A 27816-nucleotide genomic window follows, 5' to 3' on the forward strand; every position below is an offset into this window, starting at 1 on the left:
GCGGCGGCACGCTCTGTGAGCACAATATTATCTATATTTCCGTTTCAATAGGAAATCAGCACATATTCATCTTCTTATTTGAAGAGAAAAAACTAAAGACATTTTTCCAATTTGCCCAGCTAATCAAGCCAAGCTATTTCATTTAACCGGTGATCTTTGTTCAATAGGTTTATTATTGGTAGAAGATGTTGCAGTTTTGGTAGATGTGTTTTCGAGTCAGGCTTAATGAACATAATGCAAAATTCATAGACTTATAAAACTTACACAAGCATATCAATCAGATCATAGATTTGAATACATCAAAATTTTTCCGTTTTTTTCAAAAAGTTGACTTCCAGTTCAAAATTATTATTCCTTCGACGTTCGTCTTGAAGATGTTTTTTTTGTCTTGAAGATGATTAGTTGAGGTGGGTGGTCGTGTATACGTAATTGGGGAGGACTGGCTCACAAAAAGGGTGTAATTTTTGTTTTGTAATAAAAATCAAAAATGTTGAAGAGACAACTCGTTCGAAACGATTTCATAACAGCTATGCTACACAGCTATAAAATTATTTTTGGATACATTTTTACAATTTTCCTTCCAACAGGGCTATAAGTTGGTGGTTTTTATCTTTAAAATATGTATTGTTTATTAAGTTCCCGGATCTGATGGGTCTCATTTATGTGATTCCGTTGGGTTTGTTCGGTACAATCATCAAACTGGGGAATTTGCATTTTTGCAGTCAAATACTTCGCGGGAACAAACAGTTTTTGGTTATCAAGGAAGGAATTTGTTATGTAGTACAGTTTACGTATTGGACGATGAACTAGCAATTTGAAGCGATTTATCAGAGGATTCAAAGCATACTTTAAATCCATATCAAATTCTGGGTTGGTATTTCAATTAAAGTGGCGTTCTTTGTCAAACTGAATTTGCTATTTAGTTCAGTAGGATGCAAGAACTGTCTCCAAACTGTCAAAAAAAAAGTGTGAATTCTGATACCGGCGAATTGGACGTTAGTACCTCATAGGGTCTAACTATTTTGGTTCGTTTCTCAATGCGAGAAATAGAAGGAACCAGGGGCAATGTAAAATTAGGAGGGGAATCTTCAGGGATGGCGGTTTTGATTAAGGAGCTATTGGAGCAGTGGAAGTTGTGTTCGTGGTGGTAGAGTGAAGGATCGTTTTGAGGCCGGTATTGTATTAGGGACCGTAGGAGTAGCAGTGGAAGTGGTTGCTAGTTCAGTTGGAGTCCACTGGATTGATGGGTGGAAGAAGGGAGTGAAGATCCTCAAAGCCTCGCAAATCATCGTCTAGAGTAGAGTCGATAGTTGGTGCCAGCGCATCGGTCGGTATATCCTAGAAGAAGTAAATTAATAGTTGGACTGGGTTGGTGAGATGTTCTAAGTTTTGATTTCTTCAATCAAAACTTGTTGATTGAATTTGAGGATACATTCAATCCTGGTTTATATCGTCAGCTTCCTCTAACAGAGGTGCCTGTACTTTATGATCATATTCGTCTAGTTTTTCATTTTAAGCATCTTGAAAAAATCGAGGTCACTATAAAAGTGAAGAGTATATTATACGAGGCGGCAATACTTTCCCAAATTGTAGTGAGCGGTCGGTCGTTTTGTGAATGTGTAAGGCTTTTAAAAAAAAAGACTACACAACCTAATAAAAAAAATTCACAAAAAGAAATGAGGCGAAGACTATTCCACATTTCTTTAAATTCAATTGTATTTTCCCGAGTATACGGGTGTATTCGTTTTATCAAAAATCAGGAGAAATGCGATAGTCTAATTACCTATTTGAGTAAAGCCTGGTGGGCTATATGAGTCCGAGAAAAAAAAGTTTTGGGCATTTTTGCAGTATTCCTTTCATTTCTGAGTTATCAGATATCATATTTCGAAATTTTTGCATCTGAGCATAAGTATAAAAGAAAGCACTTTGACTGTATGCTAATGAGTGTTTAATTTGCTGAACTATCTCTTTTGGTTTAAATAGAAATGGTCCAGTCATCCTGGTTATTTGGGGTGTTAATTCAATCCAGGACTTATCATCATCAACATTGTGCGCTCAATCTCCACGGATTGTAAAAATATCGAATTTCAAACTATTTAATTCGAGCATTTTATCGGCAAAATAACTCGGTAACAATGAGATTTCATAACAAAACTTTTTTATTGTTATCGGTAACATCGGCCACAAAAAACTGCATAACTCAAAGCAAGCTGCAAAAATGGCCAGTATTTGTCCTTGAGACAAATTGCTCTTTTTAAAGGTCAGCCTTAATCAAGGCTCAACCAAATTAGAGCGAAAAGACGGTTAAAATAGGTTTTTGGGGGAGGGGGGGGTCGAACCTGGTTACGGAGCATCCCATCAACTTCGGTGCATATTTGAGTTCTAGAAAGGAAATGACCTAGTCGGGATTCGAACCGGCGCCGAACCCGCCGGGATGCACCATGTATACGTTTGGCTACTGTCCCTATATGCATTTACATTTTGGTTCAACTTTATATGCACTTATACTCTCGCTTACATTTGAGTGTATATGCATTTGTACTATTGTTTTATATTTGCGCTGCAACATCCTCCACCCCTAAACAAGGAAGAACGGGAGCGAGCTTTACGGTCGGGCGGGTCAGTTCGCTCGTAACGGTCTTTATGTCGGCGGATCGCGCGCATCCGTCCTTGCCATAGTGCAGTCTTAGAATACGTGCGAGTGGATAATGTCCACGTGGAGTGTCAGGCTCTATGACCCAAACCAAGTCGCCGGCTTTCAACTTAACGTCTGACTGGTTTTGCCACTTTGCCCTCCTATTGAGGGAAGGAACGTATTCCCGCATCCACCGTGTCCATATTCCGTTAGCGTATGATTGCGCTCTGGCGAACCGCTTCTTATGGTCGAAGTTTTCTTCGAAACTTAGCGACGGAAAACTCGCTGCGTGTTGACCAAGGATAAAATGATTCGGGGTCAGCGCCTCTAGATCTAGCGGATCGGAACTAACGGCTGTTATCGGTCTTGCGTTAAGTAATTGTTCAACTAGGCAGAGCGTTGTTCCTAGAACTTCCTCAGTTAATCTCCTGTTGCCTAATATATCGTACAACACTCGCTTAACACTTCTCACTAGCCGCTCCCAGGCGCCACCGTGATGAGGGGCACTGGGCGGGTTAAACTTCCACTTAATGCCTTTGTGGACGAAAACGGCCGGGGCGACTTTGTTCCAATTTTGGACACAGGATAGGAGCTCCTTTTGAGCACCAACAAAATTCGTGCCATTGTCAGAAAGAATGGTTTTGGGGGTACCTCGCCTTGCAATAAATCGCTCTACGCCCATGACGCAGGAACTAGTATCGAGAGATGGAACTAACTCGATGTGAACTGCTCGAGTCGTGAGGCAGGTAAATAGGAAACCCCATCTCTTTTCGGTACTGCGGCGTATTGGCACTTGAAACGGGCCAAAGTAATCAACACCTGTGTTGGAGAAGGGAGGCTGCTTGTAACCCAGTCTTTCAATCGGTAGGTCAGACATAATGGGCACAACTGTTTTTGCTTTGCGCTTACGGCATGTTATGCAAGTATTTTCGATGTTCCCAAGTAACTTCAGAACAATGTATTTCAACTGAACTACAGCACGCATGTAATCCAACCCCTGATGTGCATGTTGAAAGTGCATATGCCTAATCAACATATGAGCAACTCGGTGTCGACCATCCAGTATTATTGGATGTTTGCTATCAAAGTCGGTATCAACAAGACGGCTGATACGTCCAGTTGAACGCAGGATGCCAGCTGGGCCGATGAACGGAGAATATTTAGCAATCCGACTTTTCTTTGTTATCAGTTTATCGGACTGAAGTATTTTCACTTCGGCAGGAAATGATTCGGACTGAGCGAGATAAATGAGCTTCTGCTCGGCAATATCTAACTCGGACGGGTCGGTTATTTCAAGCATTTTTGTACGGAAGTGTTTATGCGATGGTAGCACACGAAGCATAAACGCTAAAACACGTTTGTACTTTTACAATTGAGCTGAATTTATCCCAATTTTTAAACAGACGGATCAACGGCGCTTTCTCAGATGAAGCATCAACAACAAACGTAGATGCAGTCTCAAGGCATGTATCAATGTCACAGAGTGGGCCTTTTAATTGGATCTTTTTGATGACATCAGTGTTCGGCTTGAATGACCAATCACATGTCCTCAATATACTAGGGCCTCTAACCCAGCTGCTATCCTTGAAGGCTTCCGAAGAAATCCCGCGTGTGCCGGTATCAGCTGGGTTATCACCACTGAGTACATGATTCCATTGATCAATGGTGGTGGACTCCAAGATTTCACCAGTGCGGTTTCCAACAAACACAGGAAGTTTGTTGCACGAGTTAAGCCACTGGATAACGGTGGTAGAATCAGTCCACATGAATACATTGCTTACTTTGAAAGTAAGCGCTTTCAAAATCTCTTCTTTGAGTCGAGTCGCAAGCAGAGCAGCCTGAAGCTCTAACTTGGGAATGGAGAGCATCTTCATAGGCGCTACACGGGCTTTCCCAAATACAAAAGCTAACTCAGTCTTTTGCGATTTAGCAAGTCGGGCTCGGAGAAACGATACGGCGCAAAAAACGTCCTGCGAACTATCACCGAACGTGTGAAGTTCACAGCGGTCGAACGGTTCGGTAAAGTAGCTACGAGGTATCGTCAGAGTACCTAATAGTGGAAGTCCTGAGTGCCAATCTAGAAATTGTTGTTTAATTTCCTCTGGGAGATCATCATCCCACTTTTGACCACTGATTCTCCATATGTCTTTTAGTAAAAGGCGCGCTTTCACAGTATATGGAGCTACCAGTCCTATTGGATCAAAAACTGAGGAAACAAAACTCAACACGGTGCGTTGAGTAATTGCTTTATCTAGTGGTCGATCAACACCTCTACTTACTACTAGGGTATCTTTTACATGATCCCACCTGAGACCAAGAACATGCGACGATTGGTCTGGACTCTTACAAATATCCTTAACTGACGGGTTGGACTCACGGTTGTCCGGATTAAGAGCGGTTGTAACTTCGGGTACATTGCTAACAAACTTTGTCAGGTTAAACCCACCTAATTTGAGCATTGCGACTAAGTCTTTACTTAGGCTAAGAGCGTCAGCGGTATTTTCGAACGAGTCAAGATAGTCGTCCATGTAAAACTTCTGGACAACGGCTGAAGCGGCTTCGGGGTATTCAGCTTGATTATCAGAAGCAGTTTTTTGTAGCGCGAAATTCGCACAAGTTGGCGAATCACGAGCGCCAAAAATATGACGGGTGTATTGGTGAACCACCACACTTGAAGTGGGGTCCTCCCGCCACAAAAAACGGAGAGACGGTTGATCTCGCGCAAGTACTCCAACTTGTAAGAACATACCTTCTATGTCCGCTGAGACGGCGTACTTGAGTTGACGGAACCTCAACAGTACAAAAATAAGATTTTGAAGGAGATCCGGGCCAACCAAGAGAGATCTATTTAAGGAAGTGCCATGAAATTTGGATGCTCCATTGAGCACACGGCGCACCTTGCCGGGTTTGTTCGGGTTCAAAACCGGATGGTGTGGAAGATACCATTCACGTTCGGCTCGTGAGCTGGGATCGTGCGGGTTGACGGTTATGACATATCCTTTACTTATATCTTCTCTGATTGTTTCGGTATACTTCTCGCGAAGTAACGGATCTTTATCTAATCTTTTCTCTAACGACTTTAATTGGGCTAATGAAGAATAATAATTGTTAGGCAAGCTAACATCATTATCACTCCACAGCATCGGTACAGTGTAACGCTCACCATCGTGAACGGTTTCAGTTTTTAGGATCGACAAAGCACGCTTGTCTGCGGCGGAACGGGCATCTACTTGCTTGAATGCACCATACGACTCTAACTCATACCAAGTTTTGATTTGGTCGGTCAGAGAAGTATCGTCCGTAACGCAGTTAAAGGAAGAAGAATTTAAGGACGAACGATCAGGAGACGGACCACTAATGACCCAACCTATCGGAAGTCGGACGGCGCACGGTGAGTCAAGTTCATCTCCGAAGACATGTTCGAGGGGTCTTATCGCATGATAGAAGTCCTGTCCTATAACTATCTCAATCTCTTTATAATTATACGCAGTCGTCTTTAACGGGGCTAGTTGCGGGTATTTGACCTGCAATTCGGAAACGTTTATAACATCGGGTCCTATATACATGTTGTGCTTAACGAAAGCGACAAACGAAAACGAAAATTCACTTTCATTGGGCTTTGCGGAAACTTTCAAGTGAACTCGTTGAGTTTTAGATACCTTGGCTGAGTTAAAACCATCGGTCGTAACATTTACGGGCGTACCAACTAATTTCAGACGTTCAACGGGTGCCGCGGAAACCCAAGAATGAGTGGAACCGGTGTCACAAAGTGCTAGTGCATTCGAATTTTCCGAACCAGAGGACACATCTACCAACGCAACGGGAAGAATACCTTTTGCAGTTCCCTCACAAGGTTTAACACAAGCTGCGTTATTTGCAGAAGTAGTGTTTGTATTAGTTTGAGTCGATGGTGATCGGTCGGCCTCTTTGGGCGGGAAAACTTTCTCGGCTCCATGAAGAAGCACATTGTGAGTGCTCTCACAGTCCTGTTTTGGGCATTTTCTTGCCTTTTGGCACTTTCGGAAGGTATGGTTGCCTTGTAAACAAGAAAAACAGAGCTTTTGTTCTGCTACATATTTAGCCCTTTGTGTTGCGTTTTTCTCTTTGAACACGGAACAGTTCCAGAGTGCATGCTGCCCTTTGCATAGCGAGCATGGAGGAAACCTTGTCTTTTCTCTACTTTTCTCATCCTTAGAACTTACCTTAGTGTTACCTGCAAGCACTTTTGTAACTACTTTTTGTTTAACTGGTTCTTCAGACTTACCCTTAGAATTGATCGTTTTCAGCCTCTCATGACCCTCCGCTTTTTCTTTGAGCCATTCATTGAAATCTAGCAGAGTTGGTCTATGCCATTGGCGTCTTACGGTTTGCATCGACCATGACTCCTTAAGGTTCGGGGGAAGCTTACTCACAGCCTGATTCAGTAAGTTAACACTTTTCAGGTCGTCGTTAAAAGACAGAGACTTGAATACGGCAACAAGTCCAGAAATTGCAGAGGAAAATCCAATTACATTTTCCGAGTTATGCATTTTCAGCGGCGGAAAATTACTCAATTTATCTAGGTGAGCCCCTACTACAGCATGCGGCTGCCCGAATTTTCTTTGAAGAGTTGCTAATGCGTCTTTATATAGTACTCCGCTATAGCTATACTCAGCGATTGCGGATTTTGCTTTACCCACTACGAGCGTTTTCAGATAGGTAAGCTTTTCATCGTCACTGAGTATGGCTGAATCGACCGTCGATGTGAATTGCCCAAACCACTCATGCCAATTAAGTGGGTTGCCATCGAACTGGGTCAGCTTCCACTCAGGGAGATGATCTTAACGGCTGTGCATGAGTATATTAACCAACTCTCGTGTCGAAAGTGGACGCTCGACGTCTGCACCAGGTGAATTACCGGGAGTTGGCTCTGTGTAATTCGAAGAGTTACCGTGACAATCAGGAACGAGCGGTTGATTAGCTTGTGAAAAGTTCTCAGGCTGCGCAAAGAACACAGTCCCTCCACTTGTATAAGGAACAAAATTATTCGTAGGAACAATCGGAGTTACTGCGGAAAAAACAGTTGTCGAAGGAACGTAGTGCTGTTGAGTTGACATTAAAGGGGTAGCAACAGCTGGTCTCCACAAATTACTATAAGGATTGTAGTGGTCACTTGAAAAGTTATAACTACTAACGGGAACACCCATATGTTGTTGTGATGGGGCTACAGGTGCTTGGTAGCCAGCTACTACTGATCCTGCAGTGTTATGACTTAAAGAAACATGATTAACTGCTGTTGATGCAGGAACAAACGGTGTTACACCAGAAGGAACTTCTGCAGATGATGGCGGAGCAAAATAGTTTTCAGAAGTTACCGGGACTACTGAACCTGTGTTTGGATTGCCTAGCCCCGGATGAGTGGACAAAAAAGTTTGCTGAGGCAAATTATTGGAAACAGGTTGCATGACCTGCTGTAACCCTACTGGATTGTTAACGGAAACCTGCGATCGAACCAAATTCGACAAATTATGTTGTTGTCCGTGAATGTGGTTACTGTAATACAATCCCGGATCACTAGAAGCTGCCTGGCCATTATTCACTCCTGTAAAACTTGATGAGACCAAGTAATTTGTTGATGCAGGATAAGTTGCCTCAGGAGCTGTTGAACGAACGTGCTGCTCTTGATTGGGAACTACAACAGCATCAGGCTGATTGTGGTCGACAGATTCGACCCAGTGGCGCGTACGATCCTTTTCGTCTATTGTTAGTTGTGGAGAGATTCGAGTTAAACCACTTTCCTCAGCATTCTCGCTGATTTCCGACAACTCATCTTCTAACTCAAGCCCTTTCAACTCAATTTCTGCCAGTTTTTTCCTATGTTCTTCAGCCAATTCTTCCAACTCTAAACTGCTTTGTTGTTCTAAAACATATTGTTTCATCTTGTTTTGCTGCTCTTTCAGTCTTAATGATACCTTTGCCTGCCTCTCAAGTTCCTCTTGTTGTTTCTTTAAAATCATTAAGTCGCGTTTTTTCTCAGAAAGTGTTTTCGACGGAGCGGCGGTATAACTAGATTTCTGAGAACCTGATTGCTGATGTCGGCTGCTTCGGTGCGACAACTTAGAGCGGGTATCTGTTTTATGCGACCGGGGTTTTTCACTTTTTTCAGAATGATGAGAAACTTTTGAGCTGCTATCTATTTTGTCCGGCTCTGTTACTGCCTCAAAACTTGTTTTATATGTGATAGCTTCCTGCAGAACTTTATCGTTGCTTTGAGTCAACTTATGAAGCCACATATCCTGTGCCGGTATCAATTCGTCGGGATTGGCACTTTTTGCAGCCATATCAATCAACTCAGTATTTATCTCGACCGCTTGTTCTATATAGTTCCTACATTTTTCAATATAAGTATCAATTTTTGAGCAACGACTCTGACTCTCTATGTATTCTAAAATTATTTCATGGCATTTATAAAGTTCGTTTTCGAGATTGCTACGCTTCTCAAACAACTTCTTAATTTTCTTCTGAAACTTAACTTCCATGCTTAATAATTTCAGAAATAAACGACTCTCAGAAAAACTGTATTTTCACTCAAGTAAATCCACAAATACTTTTACCTGGCGTTAAAGTCCAAGCTTAAACCGGGCTTTGTGAAACAAGTCTCTTTCACGCGCTTTTGAGACGGCGCGGATAGTGTACGGAGCGCGTGATCTAGAGAACTAGCTCCTAGAATGAATACCATACACTCAAGAGACCTATGCGACGGCTACGTTACGCTAAAGTACCAATGGGGTGGGGAAATTAAGTAGGTCGGTTGAACTCCAACAACGCACACGGAGTAAACCTGAGGATGAAAGAATTCAACTTAACTCACTTAATATCACCGTACCTGGCCACTTAACATTAGTGTCGCGCAACGAAGTCAATAATCGGACGAGCTGAAACGGCTTAGATTCACTTGAACCAATGGGGTGGGGAAATTAAGTAGGTCGGTTGAACTCCAACAACGCACACGGAGTAAACCTGAGGATGAAAGAATTCAACTTAACTCACTTAATATCACAGTACCTGACCACTTAACACTTAACATTAGTGTCGCGCAACGAAGTCAATAATCGGACGAGCTGAAACGGCTTAGATTCACTTGAACCAATGGGGTGGGGAAATTAAGTAGGTCGGTTGAACTCCAACAACGCACACGGAGTAAACCTGAGGATGAAAGAATTCAACTTAATTTGCCTGATATTACGCTACCAGACCACTTACTATAAGGTTGGTGTCATGTTACAGCACAGTTTCGCAGAATTATGGGGACGTTTTGAGGAATTTTTGGCAATTTTTTTTACTTTTTTCCCAAAATTTTTCGGAAAACTTTGGTCAGCAGGTTCGAGTCGTAAACCAATCCAAAAAACTAGTCCAGTACCTCTTGTCTATGATCCAATTTTTTGGATTTTCAATCCGTTCACAATTACCCAAAAATTTGTGGTATCTGGAAAAAATTACCACTTGTAGCTTGCTTTGAGTAGGGATACACAATAGAACACCGTATGTAATTTTATTGCACAATAAATTTACAAAAACTAGATGAGTCTTACAGTTTTTGACGGTTTTGGAGATTGGGCGGTCACCGGTTTTGGGTTGTCAAGCCTTCGGTCTGTCACAGAGAAATTGTTCGGCAATCACTACTCTAACTTACACAAAAAGTCCGTAACTGACAGGGCACTCGACAGTCAGAATACCTGTTTGTAGGCCTACGATTGAGGGCTGCTGCCCAGCACCTGTATGTAGGCCTCAATTCCAGGAACTCCGGATAGGTTGTGGCAAATAATACTTCGTTTACTTCGCGGTTCAATCGGGATGCCGCTCAACAAAAGCTTCACCACTACACAAAGACAATTTCCAGCCGCATGTTCCAAATAGAATCGGCGGCCATTGAATTATTCCAAGATAATATTTCTAATGAATGTGATCAAATAAGCGTTGATCCAAATAGCAGCCGACAGTCATGCCAGATTGGGTTAGCAAGGAGTGCGGCTTTAGACGATAAAGAACAGTCCGACTTGGCTGCCAGCTCTTTTCCTGATTCTCAAAACACCTTATCGTTGGATTTATTGAGTGCACAATCGAAATATTACCCTAAATCGTGCCCTGAAATTGTCAACAATAAACTGCAGTCAATTTTGCCAATTCCCCTCAGTAATCATTTCCGGATCAGGGGGCAAAATTGTGAAAAATAGACCAACTGGTCCCTTGTGGGGCGCCAAAATGTGCGCTCAATCTCCACGGATTGTAAAAATATCGAATTTCAAACAATCTAATTCGAGCATTTTATCGGCAAAATAACTCGGTAACAATGAGATTTCATAACAAAACTTTTTTATTGTTATCGGTAACATCGGCCACAAAAAACTGCATAACTCAAAGCAAGCTGCAAAAATGGCCAGTATTTGTCCTTGAGACAAATTGCTCTTTTTAAAGGTCAGCCTTAATCAAGGCTCAACCAAATTAGAGCGAAAAGACGGTTAAAATAGGTTTTGGGGGGGGGGGTCGAACCTGGTTACGGAGCATCCCATCAAGTTCGGTGCATATTTGAGTTCTAGAAAGGAAATGACCTAGTCGGGATTCGAACCGGCGCCGAACCCGCCGGGACGCACCATGTATACGTTTGGCTACTGTCCCTATATGCATTTACATTTTGGTTCAACTTTATATGCACTTATACTCTCGCTTACATTTGAGTGTATATGCATTTGTACTATTGTTTTATATTTGCGCTGCAACAAACATCTAGTTGGAAAATGTTTAAGTGTTTTTCGGAACAGTCTTGTAAGAGTTATTGGATCGATATATCGAATGTTTTCCTTATACGTTAGGAGAATGCGATTATACCATTGATCAATTAGTTGTAAAGTGAATAAAACTTCGGACAAGGATAGAGCCAGTCAACCTTTCCATTGGTCTCGAAGAGCATAGAACGTTTCCGAGCTAGATTTAAAACAACCAAACCTGGGCTCTCCAGTGAAAGAATTAATGTATTCAAGATTGAGGAGCGTTCTAGCTCGCATTGATTTAGTAAAAAAGGGCCAATTCGGCTGTTCTTAGCACGTAGAAGCTTTTGAAGAAATATAGTCCAATTCGGTACCTATATGAGCTTCATAATCAATTTGATTAGTTAAAAACTTAGTATGCCGCGAGTTTTCACTTTTTGTGACAAAATTAGAGTTTAGTTGGGGTTGCTTAAGAGAAAATTGCTGGAATAAATCTCAGTAATTTTCAGCTTTAATTTATACTTTAGTGGGAATTCTCCCAATTTTTTGTAGCAATTAAGAAGTTATTTTTTAACCTCGTTACTTCTTATAAATACTATTCGTTCATTCGTGTGTTACGACAAGAGCCGTTCGTACATTCGTGTTTCATGAGAAGATTCGTAATTTCCAAAACTTAAAACATTATACGATTTATTCCAAATACTTTTCCATTCATTTTGCAAAAGGATATAAACAGATTGATTTTATGGTGGCGGCGGCGTCACGCTTTGTGAGCACAATAAAATCTATATTTAAAATTCAATATAAAATTAGCACATAATCATCCTCTTATTTGAAGAGAAAAAACTAAAGACATTTTTCCAATTTGCCCAGCTAATCAAGCGAGGTTTTTTTAATCAAGCCAAGCTATTTCATTTAACCCGTGATCTTTGTTCAATAGGTTAATTATTGGTAGAAGATGTTGCAGTTTTGGTAGATGTGTTTTCGAGTCAGGCTTAATGAACATAATGCAAAATTCATAGACTTATAAAACTAATAAAACTTACACAAGCATATAAATCAGATCATAGATTTGAATACATCAAAATTTTTTCGTTTTTTTTTCAAAAAGTTGAATTCCAGTTCAAAATTATTATTCCTTCGACGTTCGTCTTGAAGATGTTTTTTTGTCTTGAAGATGATTAGTTGAGGTGGGTGGTCGTGTATACGTAATTGGGGAGGACTGGCTCACAAAAAGGGTGTAATTTTTGTTTTGTAATAAAAATCAAAATTGTTGAAGAGACAACTCGTTCGATACGATTTCATAACAGCTATGCTACATAGCTATAATAATAATTTTGGAAACATTTTTACAATTTTCCTTCCAACCGGGCTATAAGTTGGTGGTTTTTTATCTTTAAAATATGTATTGTTTTTTAAAGTTCCCGGACTTGTTTGGTACAATCATCCAACTGGAGAATTTGCATTTTTGCAGTCAATTGCTTCGCGGGAACATACAGTTTTTGGTTATCAAGGAAGGAATTTGTTATGTAGTACAGTTTCCGTATTGGACGATGAGCTAGCAATTTAAAGCAATTTCAAAGCATAGTATAAATCCATATCAAATCCTGGGTTGGTATTTCATTCAATTAAAGTGGCGTTTTTTGTCGAACTGAACTTGCGATTTAGTTCAGTAGGATGCAAGGGCTGTCCCCTAACTGTCAATAAGTGTGTGAATTCTGGTACCGGCGAATTGGCCGTTATTACCTCATAAGGTCTAACTATTTGGGTTTGTTTCTCAATGCCAGAATTAGAAGGAACCAGGGGCAATGTAAAATTAGAAGGGGAAATCTTCAGGGGTGGCGGTTTTGATTTAGGAGCTATTGGAGCAGTGGAAGTTTTGTTCGTGGTGGTAGAGTGAAGGATCGTTTTGAGGCCGGTATTGTATTAGGGACCGTAGGAGTAGCAGTGGAAGTGGTTGCTAGTTGAGTCGGAGTCCACTGGATTGATGGGTGGAAGAAGGGAGTGAAGATCCTCAAGACCTCGCAAGTCATCGTCTAGAGTAGAGTCGACAGTTGGTGCCAGCGCATCGGTCGGTATATTCTAGAACAAGTAAATTAATAGTTGGACTGGGTTGATGGGATGTTCTAAGTTTTGATTTCTTCAATCAAAACTTGTTAATTGAATGTGAGGATACATTCAATCCTGGTTTATATCGTCAGTTTTCTCTAAAAGAGGTGCCTGTACTTTATGATCATATTCGTCTAGTTTTTCATTTTGTGCATCTTGAAAAAAACAAGGTCACTATAGAAGTGAAAAGTATATTATACGAGGTGGCAGTACTTTGCCAAATTGTAGTGAGCGGTCGGTCAGTTTGTGAATGTGTAAGGCTTTTAATATAAAGACTACACAATCTAATAAAAAAACTGACAAAGAGAAATGAGGCGAAGACTATTCTACGTTTCGTTGAATAGAATTGTTTTTTCCCGAGTATACGGGTCTATTTGTTTTATCAAAAATCAGGAGATATGAGATAGTCTAAACATATAGTTTGAGTGGAGCCTGGTGGGCTATGAGTCCGAGAAAAAAAATTGGGCATTTTTGCAGTATTCCTTTCATTTTTGAAGTATCAGATATCATTTTTCAAAATTTTTGCTTGTGAGCATAAGTATAAAAGAAAGCACCTTGACTGGATGCTAATGAGTGTTTAATTTGCTGAGCTATCTTTTTTGGTTTAAAAAGATATGGTCCAGTCGTCCTTGTTATTTGGGGTGTTAATTCAATCCAGGACTTATCATCATCAACATCCAGTTTGAAAAGGTTTGAGTGTTTACCGGAACAGTCTTGTAAGAGTTATTGGATCGATAAATCGAATGTTTTCCTTATACGTTAGGAGAAAGCGATTTGAATAAATTAGCTTACAACTAATTAGTTAGATTTGAATATCAATTAGTTGTAAAAGTGAATAAACTTCGGACAAGGATAGAGCCACTCAATCTTGCCATTGGTCTCCAAGAACATAGAACGATTCCGAGTTAGATTTTAAACAACCAAACCTGGGCTCTCCAGTGAAAGAATTAATTAATTCAAGATTGAGGAGCGATCTAGCTCGCATTGTTTTTGTAAAAAAGGGCCAATTCGGCTGTTCTAAGCACGTAATAGCTTTTGAAATAATATAGTCCAATTTGAACCTATGTGAGCTTCATAATCAATTTGACTAGTTAAAAACTTAGTAGGCCGCGAGTTTTCACTTGTTGTGACAAAGTTAGAGTTTAGTTGGGGTTGCTTAAGAGAAAATAGCTGGAATGAATCTCAGTAATTTTCAGCTTTAATTTATACTTTATTGGGATATCACCCAATTTTTCCGCGCAATTAAGAAGTTATTTTTAAACTTCGTTACTTCTTGTGAAAACTATTCGTACATTCGTGTTTTACGACAAGAGCCGATCGTACATTCGTGCTTCACGAGAAGATTCGTTATTTCCAAAACTTAAAACATTATACGATTTATTCCAAATACTTTTCCATTCATTTTGCAAAAGGATATAAACAGATTGATTTTATGGCGGCGGCGGTGTCACGCTTTGTGAGCACAATAAATTTCATGTTTCTGATTCAATATAAAATCAGAAAAATAGCAACAAAACAAAAATTGTCTAAAAAAGCAAATTTGTCACAAATTTTAGACCACTTTTATTCGAACGATCAAACTATCTTGTTATTTTTTTCGGAACTTAGCTAACCAAAATCCAGTAGACTCCAAACATTTTTTATGCGTAATAGCTTCAATTTTAAGGAATTTGAAAGCAAAAAAGTGCAACTACGTTGATAACGCAATATTTGTTTTCGGCTATCCGGAAACAGATTTGTGTTTTCTCGGCTATCCTAAAACAAAATTTTGTTTTCGGCTTATTAATAAAAAACGATTTCTGATTAGCAGGGAAAATTTTTTTTCGGCTTACCAGTAAATTAAAAAATAAAATCAAAATTTACTAAATGTTGAGATGGACGCAGGTAGCAGGCGCCAAAAAAGTGAACCTCGACTTTTTACCAAAACTTTTTCAAATATTTGCCTTCGTCGCAGTTTTGTCAAAAAAAAGATCTTTAGAGCGTTTCGGGATAGCTGAAGTTTAGCCGATTCAAAAAAGCACGATGAATCTTTCAATTTCTTAAAGCAATTTTTCCCCATCCTAGTTTTTCTATTCTGAGGTCGATAAATTACTTGGGATGGGGGGGGGGGGCAGGGACTATAACGGGAAAGACTTTTTTATTATATATGATACAAGTTTAACATTTTCAGCGATTAATTTTTGAGGTGGAGCGAATCGAACTTTTTAGCTATCGAGAACAAAAAAGATTTCGGCTATCCGGGAACGCAATTAGTTTACGGCTATCCGGGTATTCGGCTCCGTGACATGCCACCATTATGCATTTAGCATATTGAGCCACGTAACCAAGTTCAAATTTCATGATCTTTATTCACTAGTTATAGGCGTTTGCATATAAATTAAGCCTCCAAATGATGTTTCGGAAAGGTGAAAAGTAAAACATGGTTGGAGGATTTTTTCATGTTTATAATTTATGCATTTCAAAAACCGGCTGATGTTATTAACGGATGCCAATCACAAGTGGTGAATTGTCATGAATAACGCTTATTATGGACTAAAATTGCCAAAATTTTTGAAAAGCAACGTTTTACAGATGATAAAATAGCGTTTTGAGGTGCTTGTAAAGTTTAAATTTCGGCTTCAAGTCCCTTCGGCTTGGAGTCTTGTTGCCTTGTTGTCCGAGTGGCTGTCGGAGACCGACCTTTAACCTGACCACTGACAATTGGCTCTAGTTTTCGTATAGAGTCCTGCCCTCTGTTGGCTAGCTCGCTACACGTTGGCGCGACTGCGGCAGTTACTATTCTGCTGCTGAGTTTTCTTTTGTTTGAATAGTAGAAAACGAATGTAATAACTCGTTGGCTCACAATTCGACCAATCAGAAATTGAGTTGAACAATTTTGATACAAATGGGACCGACTTTTCGTTTTGGTACAAATGAACGCGTTTGTTTAAATGGGACTTCACCTAAGAGCTAGCCCCGTGGCTATCAGATGCTAAATCAGTTGCAGTGCAACCATGAAAACTTCGAAACTTCGGGTTGAGTTTTTGACTTTTTCTGTTATTGCCGATCATTATCTATCATGCCATTTCACCCTTCTTCTGAAAACGGCATTGGATCAAATTTACATCCTACAATCACCCCGCCCCCCATCCTTCCCCTCCAAGACCAAGTTAACATCGTCCACCCTAGCGTTCAAATCAAATTAAATTTGCTAAAGCGCTAGTGCGTGTAAAATGGTCTGTCTAGTCTAATCTGATGGTCTTCTAGTCTAAGCTGAAAACTCGAACTCCCTAAACGGCTTGGGGTGGTGAGGGGTGGGGGAGAGGGGGGTGGGAAGAGGACGTTAATTAGGTCCCTAATAATGTTTTACGAGAAATAAGAGGTACCTTGGAGCAGTAGTAGACGTTTCTGCAGCCAGTGCAGGCCTTAGCTTCGGCCTTACCACACATCCTGCAATCCATCTTCTCCCAGATTCAATTTCCGTTCTGTACGTTTCAGACGCTTAAATTACCATAGTTTCACTCTTTCCAACCAGCAATATATAGATGTGTGACGAATTATTTTTTTGTTGTTGAATTCAAATGCAATTACGGGAGGTGAACAATAAGCAGAATGGCCTAAGAGCAGAATGGTCCAAGAGCAGAAAAACAGAAAAAGATTGATTTTTTTAACGGGCTAATTAATATTAAACAAATATTAGAGACGTCAATAATTCTAAAAAATTGACAAAATTTTGCCTGAATTGAATAACAAGCCTTTTTTGAAATAATCTCGATCAAAGCTCTCATATAATGCACAATATATTAGTTTCTTTGGTAGTATTGAGACAATTCCAATACTTAATTTACCGATTAGCTTAAAAAAGTTGATATTCTCCTGTTTTTGAGATCGTGGAACTATTCTGCTCTTAGACCATTATGCTAAATGACTGGCCACAGCAACTAAGAGAGCATTACAATATTTCTCAGAAATGTAAATGCAGGTCGTAGAAGAATGCACGTTTGATCAAGAAATGCACGTTTATACACAGATATAAGGGTGGCCAGTCAATAAGCAGAATGGTCTAAAAGCAGAATGGGTCCAAGAGCAGAAAAATACAAAATTATCAACTTCTATAGGCTAATCGGTAAAAATAATTATCAGAAATCTCAATAATAGCAAAGCAAATCAATTCTAATAATTGTTTTATCAATTAGCCCGTATAAACCAATATAAGTCAATAATTTTCTGTTTTTCTGCTCTAGGACCCATTCTGCACTTGGACCATTCTGCTTATTGCTCCGCCTACGGAGTGCGGTCTGTATGTAGACAATCGCGGATTCATACTCGTCAGTAAACAGACAAATACTGAATTAACCAATCAGAATCGAGATGAGAAAGAAAACTTTCGAAATAAATAATTATTATGTATTAATTTCTTCCTTGTCTCGATTCTGACTGGTTAATACATTATTTGTCTGTTACTGACGAGTAGGAATACGCGGTTGTCTATATACTGCTACGTAACCAGGTAGACAAACCATAAAGTAGTCCTAGATATAAACAGAAACATGCGCAAATGGTGTAAACTGAACGGGGCTTAAGAAATTAAGACAATCAGAAAGTAACGATCGCCTAAAACGGTTACATAGCAGTATTGGGTCTAGGACAACAAGCCGACGGGACTTGAAGCCGAAGGGACTTCAAGCCGAAAATAAAACTTTACAAGCACCTCAAAACACTATTTTATCATCTGTAAAACGTTATTTTTCAGAAATTTTGGTAAGTTTAGTCCATTAAAAGCGTTATTCATGACAATGCACCGCTTGTGATTGGCATCCGTTAATAACATCAGCCGGTTTTTGAAATGCATAAATTATAAACATGAAAAATGCCTTCAACCATGTTTTACTTTTCAACTTTCCGAAACATCATTTGGAGGCTTAAATTTTATGAAAACGTCAATAACTTGTGAAGAAAGATCATGAAATTCAGAAATTCTTCAAAAATTTTTTCAAATTAATCATATTTCACGAGTTTATAAGAAACTAGTTTATTTATTAGGAACTAGTTTTAATTTCACGAGTTTATTTATAAGAACTAATTTTACAATTCGGCTTGAAGTCCCGTCGGCTTGATGTCCGGTACCCACATAGCAGTATTGGGTCTAGGACAACAAGCCGATGGGACTTCAAGCCGACGGGACTTCAAGTCGAAATTTAAACATTACAAGCACCTAAAAACGCTAAATTTTTATCATTAAAATGTTTATTTCGAAAAAAAAATAGGCAAGTTTAGTTCATCATAAGCGTTCTTCATGACAATACACCACTTAAGAGTGTCATCAGAAAGTTAGATCAGCCGGATTTTGAAATGCATAAATTATAAGCATGAAAAGTCCCATATACATCTTTTTTGGTTTTTAATAATCCTAAACATCAATTAGAGGCTCAAAAATAATAAAAAAGCCAATAACTTGTTAAGCAATGAGAAATTGAGAAATTCTTCAAAACAGTTTTCAAATTAATCATATTTCATAACCTTTTGACAAAATGTTCGGCTTGTAGTCCCTTATTATACGATTCGGCTTCAAGTCCCTTCGGCTTGATGTCCGGCACCCAGCAGTATTTAGACAACCGCGTATTCAGACTCGTCAGTATTTAGACAAATGCTGTTTTAACCAATCAGAATCGAGACAAGAAAGAATTTAATAAATAAATGTTATTTATTTTGGATTATTTATGTCTTTTCTCAATTCTGATTGGTTCATACAGTATTTGTCTAAATACTGACGAGTATGAATACGCGGTTGTCTAAATATAGGCTGCACTCCGCCTAAAACATTTAAAATTGTCTTGAACATTTTTAAATAGCCTAAAAAATTGCTTTTAAAAATTTTTTAATGAGTTTCTATACCGCATTAACGCAGATAAAGATCAATTTTGGAAACTTTTTGTAGGAAATCACAGGTCTAGTCAGGGGAGGGTTTTCTCGAGAGGGGCTGATTTTCGAAAATTTTCGAAAAATTTGACGACCTTTTTTTAAGGTCGATCAAATTGATTTTCCGAGCTCTCCTAAAGCACTAAAAAATACACTGTTTTGGCCAAATTTTGTGCGCAGCAGGCAAATTAAAAAAAAACTTGTCAAAAAAGCAGTTTTGGGCTTTTTTTGTAAAATTTTGACAAAAAAAATTGCAAATTTTTTTAGCGCGGGCTCCCCCTCAGAGTTAGCATATATTGTCGCCAACGGCGCCTTTAGAAAAACTTTAGGGCCCCCAACCAAAAATGGATTTCTTAAAAAGTACCAAAGGGGGACCCCTTGGGTCGGCAAGGGGTCGAACCCCTGAGAGGGGGGAGGCCTCCTTCCTCCCCCCTAAGTCCGCCCCTGGGTCTAGTCATTTTGAATATCTTGCCAAGATATTGAAGCATTTTGAAGATTCATCAAAGATAGCAAAGAATCTTTGAAAATTTTGTTTTTGTTTTACAAGACTTCTGACTGTTCAAAACCCATGAAGACGTCCCCAGAAACATGTATGATAGCTCTGCACCAAGCGAATTTGAAATTTTCTTGAAATCTTGGAAAGAACTCAAGATTCTTCAAGATTTTTAAATTAGTTGATTTTTATGAAGATTATTTAATTTTTGTTAATTTTTGTACCGATGATTTTTACTTATATGATAGTAGCAATGCTTCATTTAATAGCTCAGAATTATCTATTCATAAAAATTTACATCCTTTAGAACTTTTTTTAAAGAGCTCGCAACCCCAGATTTTATAAAAATTATTTGTAAAATCTTAAGGATTCTTTGTAACCTTTATTTCTTGCCAAGTTTTCTAAGATTTTTCAAAATTTGACAAAAATCGCAAAGATTGCTGGGCCTAGGAAGTTTGGATCTTACAACATTTTTGTAAGAAAAATTCCTCGTCTAACAACTTTCTTATAAGAAAAAGTCCCTATCTTGTAACGTTCTTAGAGCCTAATTTTGTAATAAGTTGTAAAATATTAAAAATTCTTTGATAGCGACTATTGGTCAACCTGGGGGATTAGGAAAATAACTTGCGTGCAGTCCTAATACAGACTTAAACTAAATTTTTTGAGTCAATACTGTTTATCTAACTGCAAATCAGGTAATTAATGTCAGAATTGTATATTTATTGCATTTCACAAGTGTACTATAGTTTTTAGATTTATTGTATCATAATTAATTTACATAATAAATTTTGACCAGTTCTGTGATGAAATACAATTTTTGTTTTCGTGCAAAACATTTTTTAAACAAAAATAATAGAATTTCTCTCCTTAAAAAACTAAAAAATACAAAACTGCTTGTATCAGGGAAAAGTCCTGATTGTTGCGACTGCTCTTCAAGTGACAGTTTTTGGCAAATCAATTTTGGCAAAATTGCAACTTTTCGGCTGATAATATCGAAAATTATGTGTTGCAATTTGAATAGTGAATGGTTTGAGTTATCTCGCTAAAAAGTGTTAGGGTTGGTCAAACCCGAAATAAATCTCGTGCAAAAGTACCAAAGGAGTTCCCCTTTAGAAAACATTACGATACCAAACTGTGTATTTTGTAAAATGTATGCAGATTCCGCAAAAAGACCGCTCTCTCTCTCTCTCTCTGATATTTTCTTAAATTTTCTTAAGGTCTTTTGATGATGCGAACTAACTTTTAACATAATTAAAGACTTTTGTTTTTCGTTTCCACTACAAACACACTCCAATTTGTGCGCCCATCCAGTGCAAATTTTGTAAATTGTGCGCCCATCCAGTAATGAATTTGGCAACTAGATCTACAAGAAACAGTGACACAATACAATCTTACCAGGAAGGAACTTTTTCTTACAAATTTTTATTCTAAAATAATTTCTTAAAACAAGCTTCAAAGTTCTCCGCTGTCGGAGAGTACCATAACGGAAACTCGTTACAAAAAATTTCGTTTTGCTACATGAGTTCACCGGAAAATCCACCTTGTTAACAGGTGTAGTTTCTTGCTGATTTTTGTAGAATCTTAGTCAATAATGAACATTTTTACATGCTTCAAATAGAAAAAAAAATGAAATGTTTCCTAAATGGAGTTTTATCTGTTAATACTGTACCGAAACAAATCCAAAGTGATTTAGGCGAATTTTTTTGAGCTTTGGAAAAGAGCTATCTAAAACTTTTCTAAAAGAAAGATATATGATAGCGAATATTTCCTGAAGGTCTTAAAATAAGACATTTTAAAATACGAAAATTTTTTTGTAGGATGGTCAAAACGGGCATATAAAATACAAATTGTTAGATTTTGCTCCAAGTAACGTATCAATTATGACACATAGCCTGCTTCAGCCAATTCTGAATGATTTCTAATACAGATTACATAGCCGCTCATGCGTTCATAGCGCGAAATATATCACGCGTTAATTGTCTCAAATTGGCCAAATTGGCAATCTTTAAACCATTTTAATTTACTAGGGATGATCACAAGTGAAATAGATTTTTAAATCTAGCTCAATATAACAATACCTTTCGAATTGTATTTAAAAACTCCGTTAAAATTGGCTAGTTAAAAAACCGAAGTTTGTCTGAAGAAAAAAAACACCCCGAGCACAATTATTCCGTCTTTTTCTTCAAAAGTTGGAACAAAACTTTTCAAAAAAATGAAGAAAAAGGGGGGGGGGCAGTCGGCACGCAATATCCCACACCCTATCTTTGACGCCCATCACTATCGGCCTCCCATCGACACGCTACTGCTGACGCTTGTCATTTAACTTATGATCTCTTACTCTCTTACTCTTAAATTATTTCGTTTCCCCCCTTTTGGGACCACGGACCATATCAATTTTTTTCGGACTCTGCAGAGTAAATTTTCAAACTAAAGGGGGAGGTGGGAGCTTCAGTTCGCTATAATGAGGATATAATGGGATAGAGCCAACATCTTTATCATAAAATAATCTAATTCACGCCATGAAAAAAACTCCGAAGTATTTCAGTATTTCATCACCGCGAAATAATGCTTGAGTAATTTTTTTTCAATTCCATCCAATCGATGAAAACAACTTTGAAACGTTTCAAAATTTCATTTCTCGACTCGCTTGCTCACACAGTCTTAAATTTATCTCGAACAAATTCCCTCAGTATTTTTCAGCAGATTTTGAAACTTCTCCCTTTGAATACTAGTCAGAAACAATAATTTTTGCGAACCTTTTTGAAAATCAGAAAAGTGAGACAGTGAAGCAAAAAACCGTTGGCATTTCATTGCTTCAATAGTTCGTTTGATAAAGTTAACTGTTTTTGCAAAGCGATACAAGCTTTGAAGGCAACTTCAAAAAATTCATAATTTCATCGCTACAAAACCTGCTTGAATAATCTAAACCTTTAAGTAGAGCAATCCAAGCTATGACAAAACTTCAAATTTTCTCAATTTCATCACTGTAATAGCTTGCTTGAAAATTTTTTTTAGCTTAGCAAATTCGATAATATTTCAAAATTTCATCGCTTCAATAGCTTGCTTGAAAAACTTATTTTTTCTTTGCGAAGCAATCCTTAAAACAACTTCGAATTGTTTGAAAATTTCAATGTTTGATGAGCTTCTTTAAAGAAACTTCATGTCTGCAAACCAATTAGCTCCAAAAAAAGCAATGGAAACATTTTGCGAAGCGTTGTGCTCAAAGAAATAACTCAAAATATTCCGAAGCTTTTTCGAAAAACAGCTTGCTGAGAAATTTTCGACTTTTTTCGTGAATCGATGCGCTCTACAAAAAACTGGAAATGTTTTATTGCTTAAATAGCTTGTTAAACATCTTAAATTTCTCACGAACAAATTCTTTCTGTGAACCAAATTTTTCAAAATTTCATCGTTTGAATGGATTATCTAGAAAAACAACAACTTTTTGAATCAATTTGAAAAATTGATAACCAGCTGTTAGGGCAAAAAAGTCAAAGTATCTTAAGACTTCACTGCTGCAATAGCTTGATTGATCAATTTTATTTCTTTAGCTGCAAACTAAGCTAAGTTTTATTGCTTCTATATCTTAAACTTGTTTTTTCTTTGCAAACCAATTTGCTCTGAAAAATTTAAAAAAAAATTGTCAATTAATGCGTTCTCTGAAGTAACTTGAAACAATTCAAAGTTCTCATGAATAGCTTGCTAAAACATCTTAAATTTTCTCAAATTGATTATCTCTATGAAATAACTTGAGTTTCTTTTGCAAGCCGATCCGCTTTATGAATCTACCTGAAAAATGTCATTGTTTTTTGCCTGAATAGATTGAACAAAAAAACTGAAACTTTTGCGAACTGGTGTTTTTTCTGAATCAACTGAGCTATTTTGAAGTTCAATACCTTGAACAGCTTGCCTACAAAAAAGTAAACATTTCACAAACCAGTTTGCTCAATGAAATAACTTGAAATATTGCTATGTTTCATTAGCTGAGTAATTTGTTAGAAAAGTTTTAAAATTATGCGAAATAAAAGAAAAAACACGATGATGAAAATACACAATGAAAAAAAATGATATAATCAAAAGTTTACTTGATTGACTAGCTTGTAGATTTTTCATTTGGTTTTGAAATTTATTTAACAAAACCAGTTTAATCATTTAATAGCTTGTGTTGGTGTAAATTCAATTTTCACAGCTTCTTCGGCACACTTGTAGAACTAGAGGTAATGACTACACTTGGGACGTCAAAGGTTCCAGATTCGAGTCAAACCAGGACCAGATTATTTTTTGAACAGGAAAAAAGTTGCGGCCTTTTGTTCGGCTACCGATGTTTTGTCAGCTAAGGCGCCCCACGACGGAGTGTTTTGTACTATGAGCGATTTTTATTGACAGTGTTTTAATTTTTTTAAGTTAGTTAAAACTTAACTGCATATGATTTTCCTGATAGTCGTTTTTTTTGTTAAGATTTTAAAACTTAAAAGTATATTCGGCACAACTATTTTTCTTCTGGCTTCACGGGACTTCAACAAACTTTGTTGGCTTAGCTGAAGACCTATTTAATTTTCTGGAAATTCTGTGGATTTTCTGGATTGTATTTCTGGACAATTTTTCCTCAAATAGCGTGATCCCAGACAAAATTTAAAAATGTTTGAGTATTATAGTACACAATAACCTTTTTGCTTATTTTATGAGTTAAAAAGTCATTCAATGTACCTGCCAAAAAAGTATCGCCTTTTGGATTCTCATGACTACGTTCATTGTTATTCTATTGAAACTAATCTGAATTCAAATTTTTACGTTGAGTTTTACATCTTAGTCTAGCCTAGAATTCTCAAATTTATACCTAACTGTCTGTTAAACTATTCTTACTTTAAAAGTCTACAAATAATTAGCTAGTAGAAAACCCGTTCTTTTTTACTATCTTCTCAAACAAGTTTTAGTTTAAATAAATTAATTCGTAAACCTAGCTTATTTTAACTCCTAGGCTAATCTCATTTTTTAACAACTGATACCGGTTTTTTACTTGTTACCTCAAGCTAGATGTAATTTTTTTGAAAACTTTCAGGGTCCGTCATACAGGAACCCAAATTGGGACCAACTGCTACTGATTTTTGGATCTATAACTGCATTCAGATGATGGGCTACCTGTATATCAGCTGGCTATTTATTTGTCTTTCAGCTGCAAGTAGTGCACGAAAGCGGACAACTGAAGCCGGGACTTCCGATGCTGAAAAAACCGCTCTAACGCAGACAGCATCAAGAGTCTGACTGCTGATTTTGCGTGATCACAATTTAGAGTGACTTCAGAGTGACTTCTTCTGAGTACCTAGACAGTTCCCAGTGTGTGAAAATTGACCAATGACCTATTGGAGGCTATTGGGTCGATTGGCCTGGTGGACAATGTCTTCAAACGGGAGCTCGTGGTGTTAGCATCTTACCTGGCAATGATTTCCGTCAAGCAAAGTTATAAAAGATGTTTTTATTTTTTATTGTTCAGCTTTTTTGTGTTTGTTTCTAGTTATTTCTTTGTTTAGTTTTACGTCGTCTTTTGCTGAACTCCGCTGTGGATATTGTAATTTGTAGTTGATTTCATTTCAAAGCGTTTTTGCATCTTTGAGAGCTCCTTTTTCGTCGTGTTTTTGTTCGTATATTCGATCAGTGACTAGGCTTGAGATTAGCAAGCATTATCAACTCACAACAAAAGCTTTTCTGTTTTGACCATTTGTCTCAAAAAATCATTTCGAAAATTAGATTAGTATAAATTCAAATTAAAGTTTTCTGCACATCTAGGGGTAACGTCTATTTGTGAGACGGCAAACAGCCTGAGTTTGAATCCGACCAGGACCTGTTTTTTTCGGCGAGTTTTCAAATTTTCCTTTCATATGTCTGCTTTTTTTCGATGTAGTTGTCACAGCGTGGATTTTTCCTGTGATAAATATAATGTTCACTATAATTAAATTTCATTTTCATTTATTTCGATTGTTTATTAATTTACCAACCTTGATTTTATGTATAGTTTTTTATTTATAATTTTTTGCAGCTTGAATTGTTTAATCGGCTCAAAATATTTAGGCTTTTTTCATATTGGCGTAGTCATCCAGTATTGTAAAACAGATTTTTTCCTTTTGATGTTTCCAGGGGTGGTTTCAAAGCTTTATAGCGTAAAATTTTTTCAAGTAGTTAGTACAATAATAATGCTCGTGATGGTGCTTCTTGACATTTACTGCTTAAAATGAACATCCTTGAAGACAAACGTATGAAAACTGTGTAGTTTCTTCGACATTTTTTTTTTCAGTTTTTTTAAATGGATTTATTCTCCTCTGTCCGCTTACAAATGATGCCATGTTTTTGCGGTATCTTGTTTTCGCTTTTTGTACTAATTTTTCAGTTGTTTGTTCAGCTTTTTATTCTGTAGTTTTGGTGCAGACATGCCTGCGACGACAAAAGTTCAGGGTTCGAATATGACTGACCTGTTTTATTTGCTGACTAAAATGTTTCACATCATAAATGTAATTGTCGGCTTATCATTTGAGTGCTCATTTTTGTCTACCTAGTTTTTTTTCACAGCGCGGACTTTTCTCGTGATGGAATCAACTGTCAGTATAATTAAATAACGGTTTTTATGTGTTTCATCAATTGTGCAGGGTTATGTATTTTTGTTATTTTGGGTTTTAAAGGCTTTTAACTTCCGAGAACTTTTGTGATTGTTTTTGAATTTTTGTTCAAATGTCAATGAACTACTCGAAGTCACTTTTTCAAGATACAGGTCGTGTTACTTTTTTCGCTTTAAAGAGAAAATCCTTGGAAATAATTTTTATTAAAATTTAAATTACTTATCTGCCTGTAATTTCTGTTTTTTTTTCAAAGTTCCATTCAATTTAATGGGCTAAGAAGAAGTCAAGTTACGCTGTAAAATACAAATGTACATATGGCGCTAAGAACGTGATTTCGAAATTAGATTTACTATATGGGTTTGCCAAGCAAATTAAAATTAGAAAAGAATATAATTTTTCTAATTGAGTTTTTTTCATCAAAATGCTGGTCAAAATACTGTCCTTTAAAATGCTTGAATTTTCAACAATTTCCTTCAAAATGTTTTTCCTTCAATTTTTTTACTTTGTTTTTTTTTGAATTTATTAACACTTTTCTAATGTTCTCCTGACTTCGTTTTTGATATGTGATTTGAAATCAATCTTCTCGACTTTTTAAAATTGTTTTCATTTTCCTTTTACTCCAACAAAGCACTGCACGGAGAGCAATTGCAGTTATCTTCCTGAAAATTTGAAAAAAAATACGTGCTTTCACAAATGGTTGCTTCTTTGATTTAGTCAAACGAGCTGTGATGAATCTTATACGTGTTCGAAAATCGCTTGATGCTCAATCTTCTTATTGAATACTTGCACATATTTTTGTATGGCAAATGATGTGATTTGTACAAATTTTTATGACACTCGAAGCAACTGCTTCATTACCAAAGCTGAAGAAAATTCAGTTCCAAAACTCCTCCAGTTTTTGTCAAATAAAAATCAAAGAATTTCAAGTTTTTCAGTAAATTCGAATCAATGAGCGTGGTGAAGACTTTTTATAGCACTAGGAAAACAGTTAAGATTTGCCCAAGCTCAAATTTGATTTTTCGCAATTTGACTTATAATTTCTTTTAAGTTTAGTTCATTTGCTTTCTTAAAAAGAAAGGAAACTCCTCTATTGCACAGCAAAAAGTAAAAATCACAAAAAATGTGATCAATTTCTAATTTCGAAAGTGGATTTCAGTTTTCAGATTTACCAGCGGATAGGTTTTGGTGTATTCCCAAAAACCTAGCAAATTTATATTGAGTGTATTTGTTTAATAGTTAAAACTGAAATTTTTGTCCTTAAATACACCAAGATAGTTGCAAGAGCGTTTCGTCTGAGTATTGGAGCTACTAATTTTCGCAATCGAAATT

The 27816-nt window shown here is 37.4% G+C and overlaps 3 protein-coding genes across 8 annotated transcripts in view; all 3 read right to left on the minus strand.

The window, feature by feature from the left end:
• Positions 1–18041, minus strand: part of LOC134851173 (uncharacterized) — a 73824-nt gene extending 55783 nt beyond the window's left edge. Inside the window, exons 1-2 of one of the 3 annotated variants that reach the window (XM_063867142.1) lie at positions 17988–18041; positions 16854–17084 (exon numbers count right to left, since the gene is read on the minus strand). In XM_063867142.1, coding sequence (XP_063723212.1) covers positions 16854–16928 — 75 coding nt within the window. In that variant the 5' untranslated portion in view covers positions 16929–17084; positions 17988–18041. Of the gene's footprint in view, positions 1–16853; positions 17085–17380; positions 17510–17987 lie in introns of those variants that run through there. The other 2 variants (XM_063867140.1, XM_063867141.1) reach the window with 2 other exon arrangements.
• LOC134851455 (DDB1- and CUL4-associated factor 5-like) overlaps positions 1–27816 on the minus strand; it is a 333286-nt gene that overhangs the window by 147713 nt on the left and 157757 nt on the right. The gene's annotated exons all lie outside the window — the stretch shown is intronic.
• The window catches only part of LOC134851453 (uncharacterized), a 326278-nt gene that overhangs the window by 140700 nt on the left and 157762 nt on the right, over positions 1–27816 (minus strand). The gene's annotated exons all lie outside the window — the stretch shown is intronic.

Source organism: Symsagittifera roscoffensis, chromosome 7 (genome assembly GCF_963678635.1).
Source record: "Symsagittifera roscoffensis chromosome 7, txSymRosc1.1, whole genome shotgun sequence".
Taxonomy (NCBI): Eukaryota; Metazoa; Xenacoelomorpha; order Acoela; family Convolutidae; genus Symsagittifera; species Symsagittifera roscoffensis.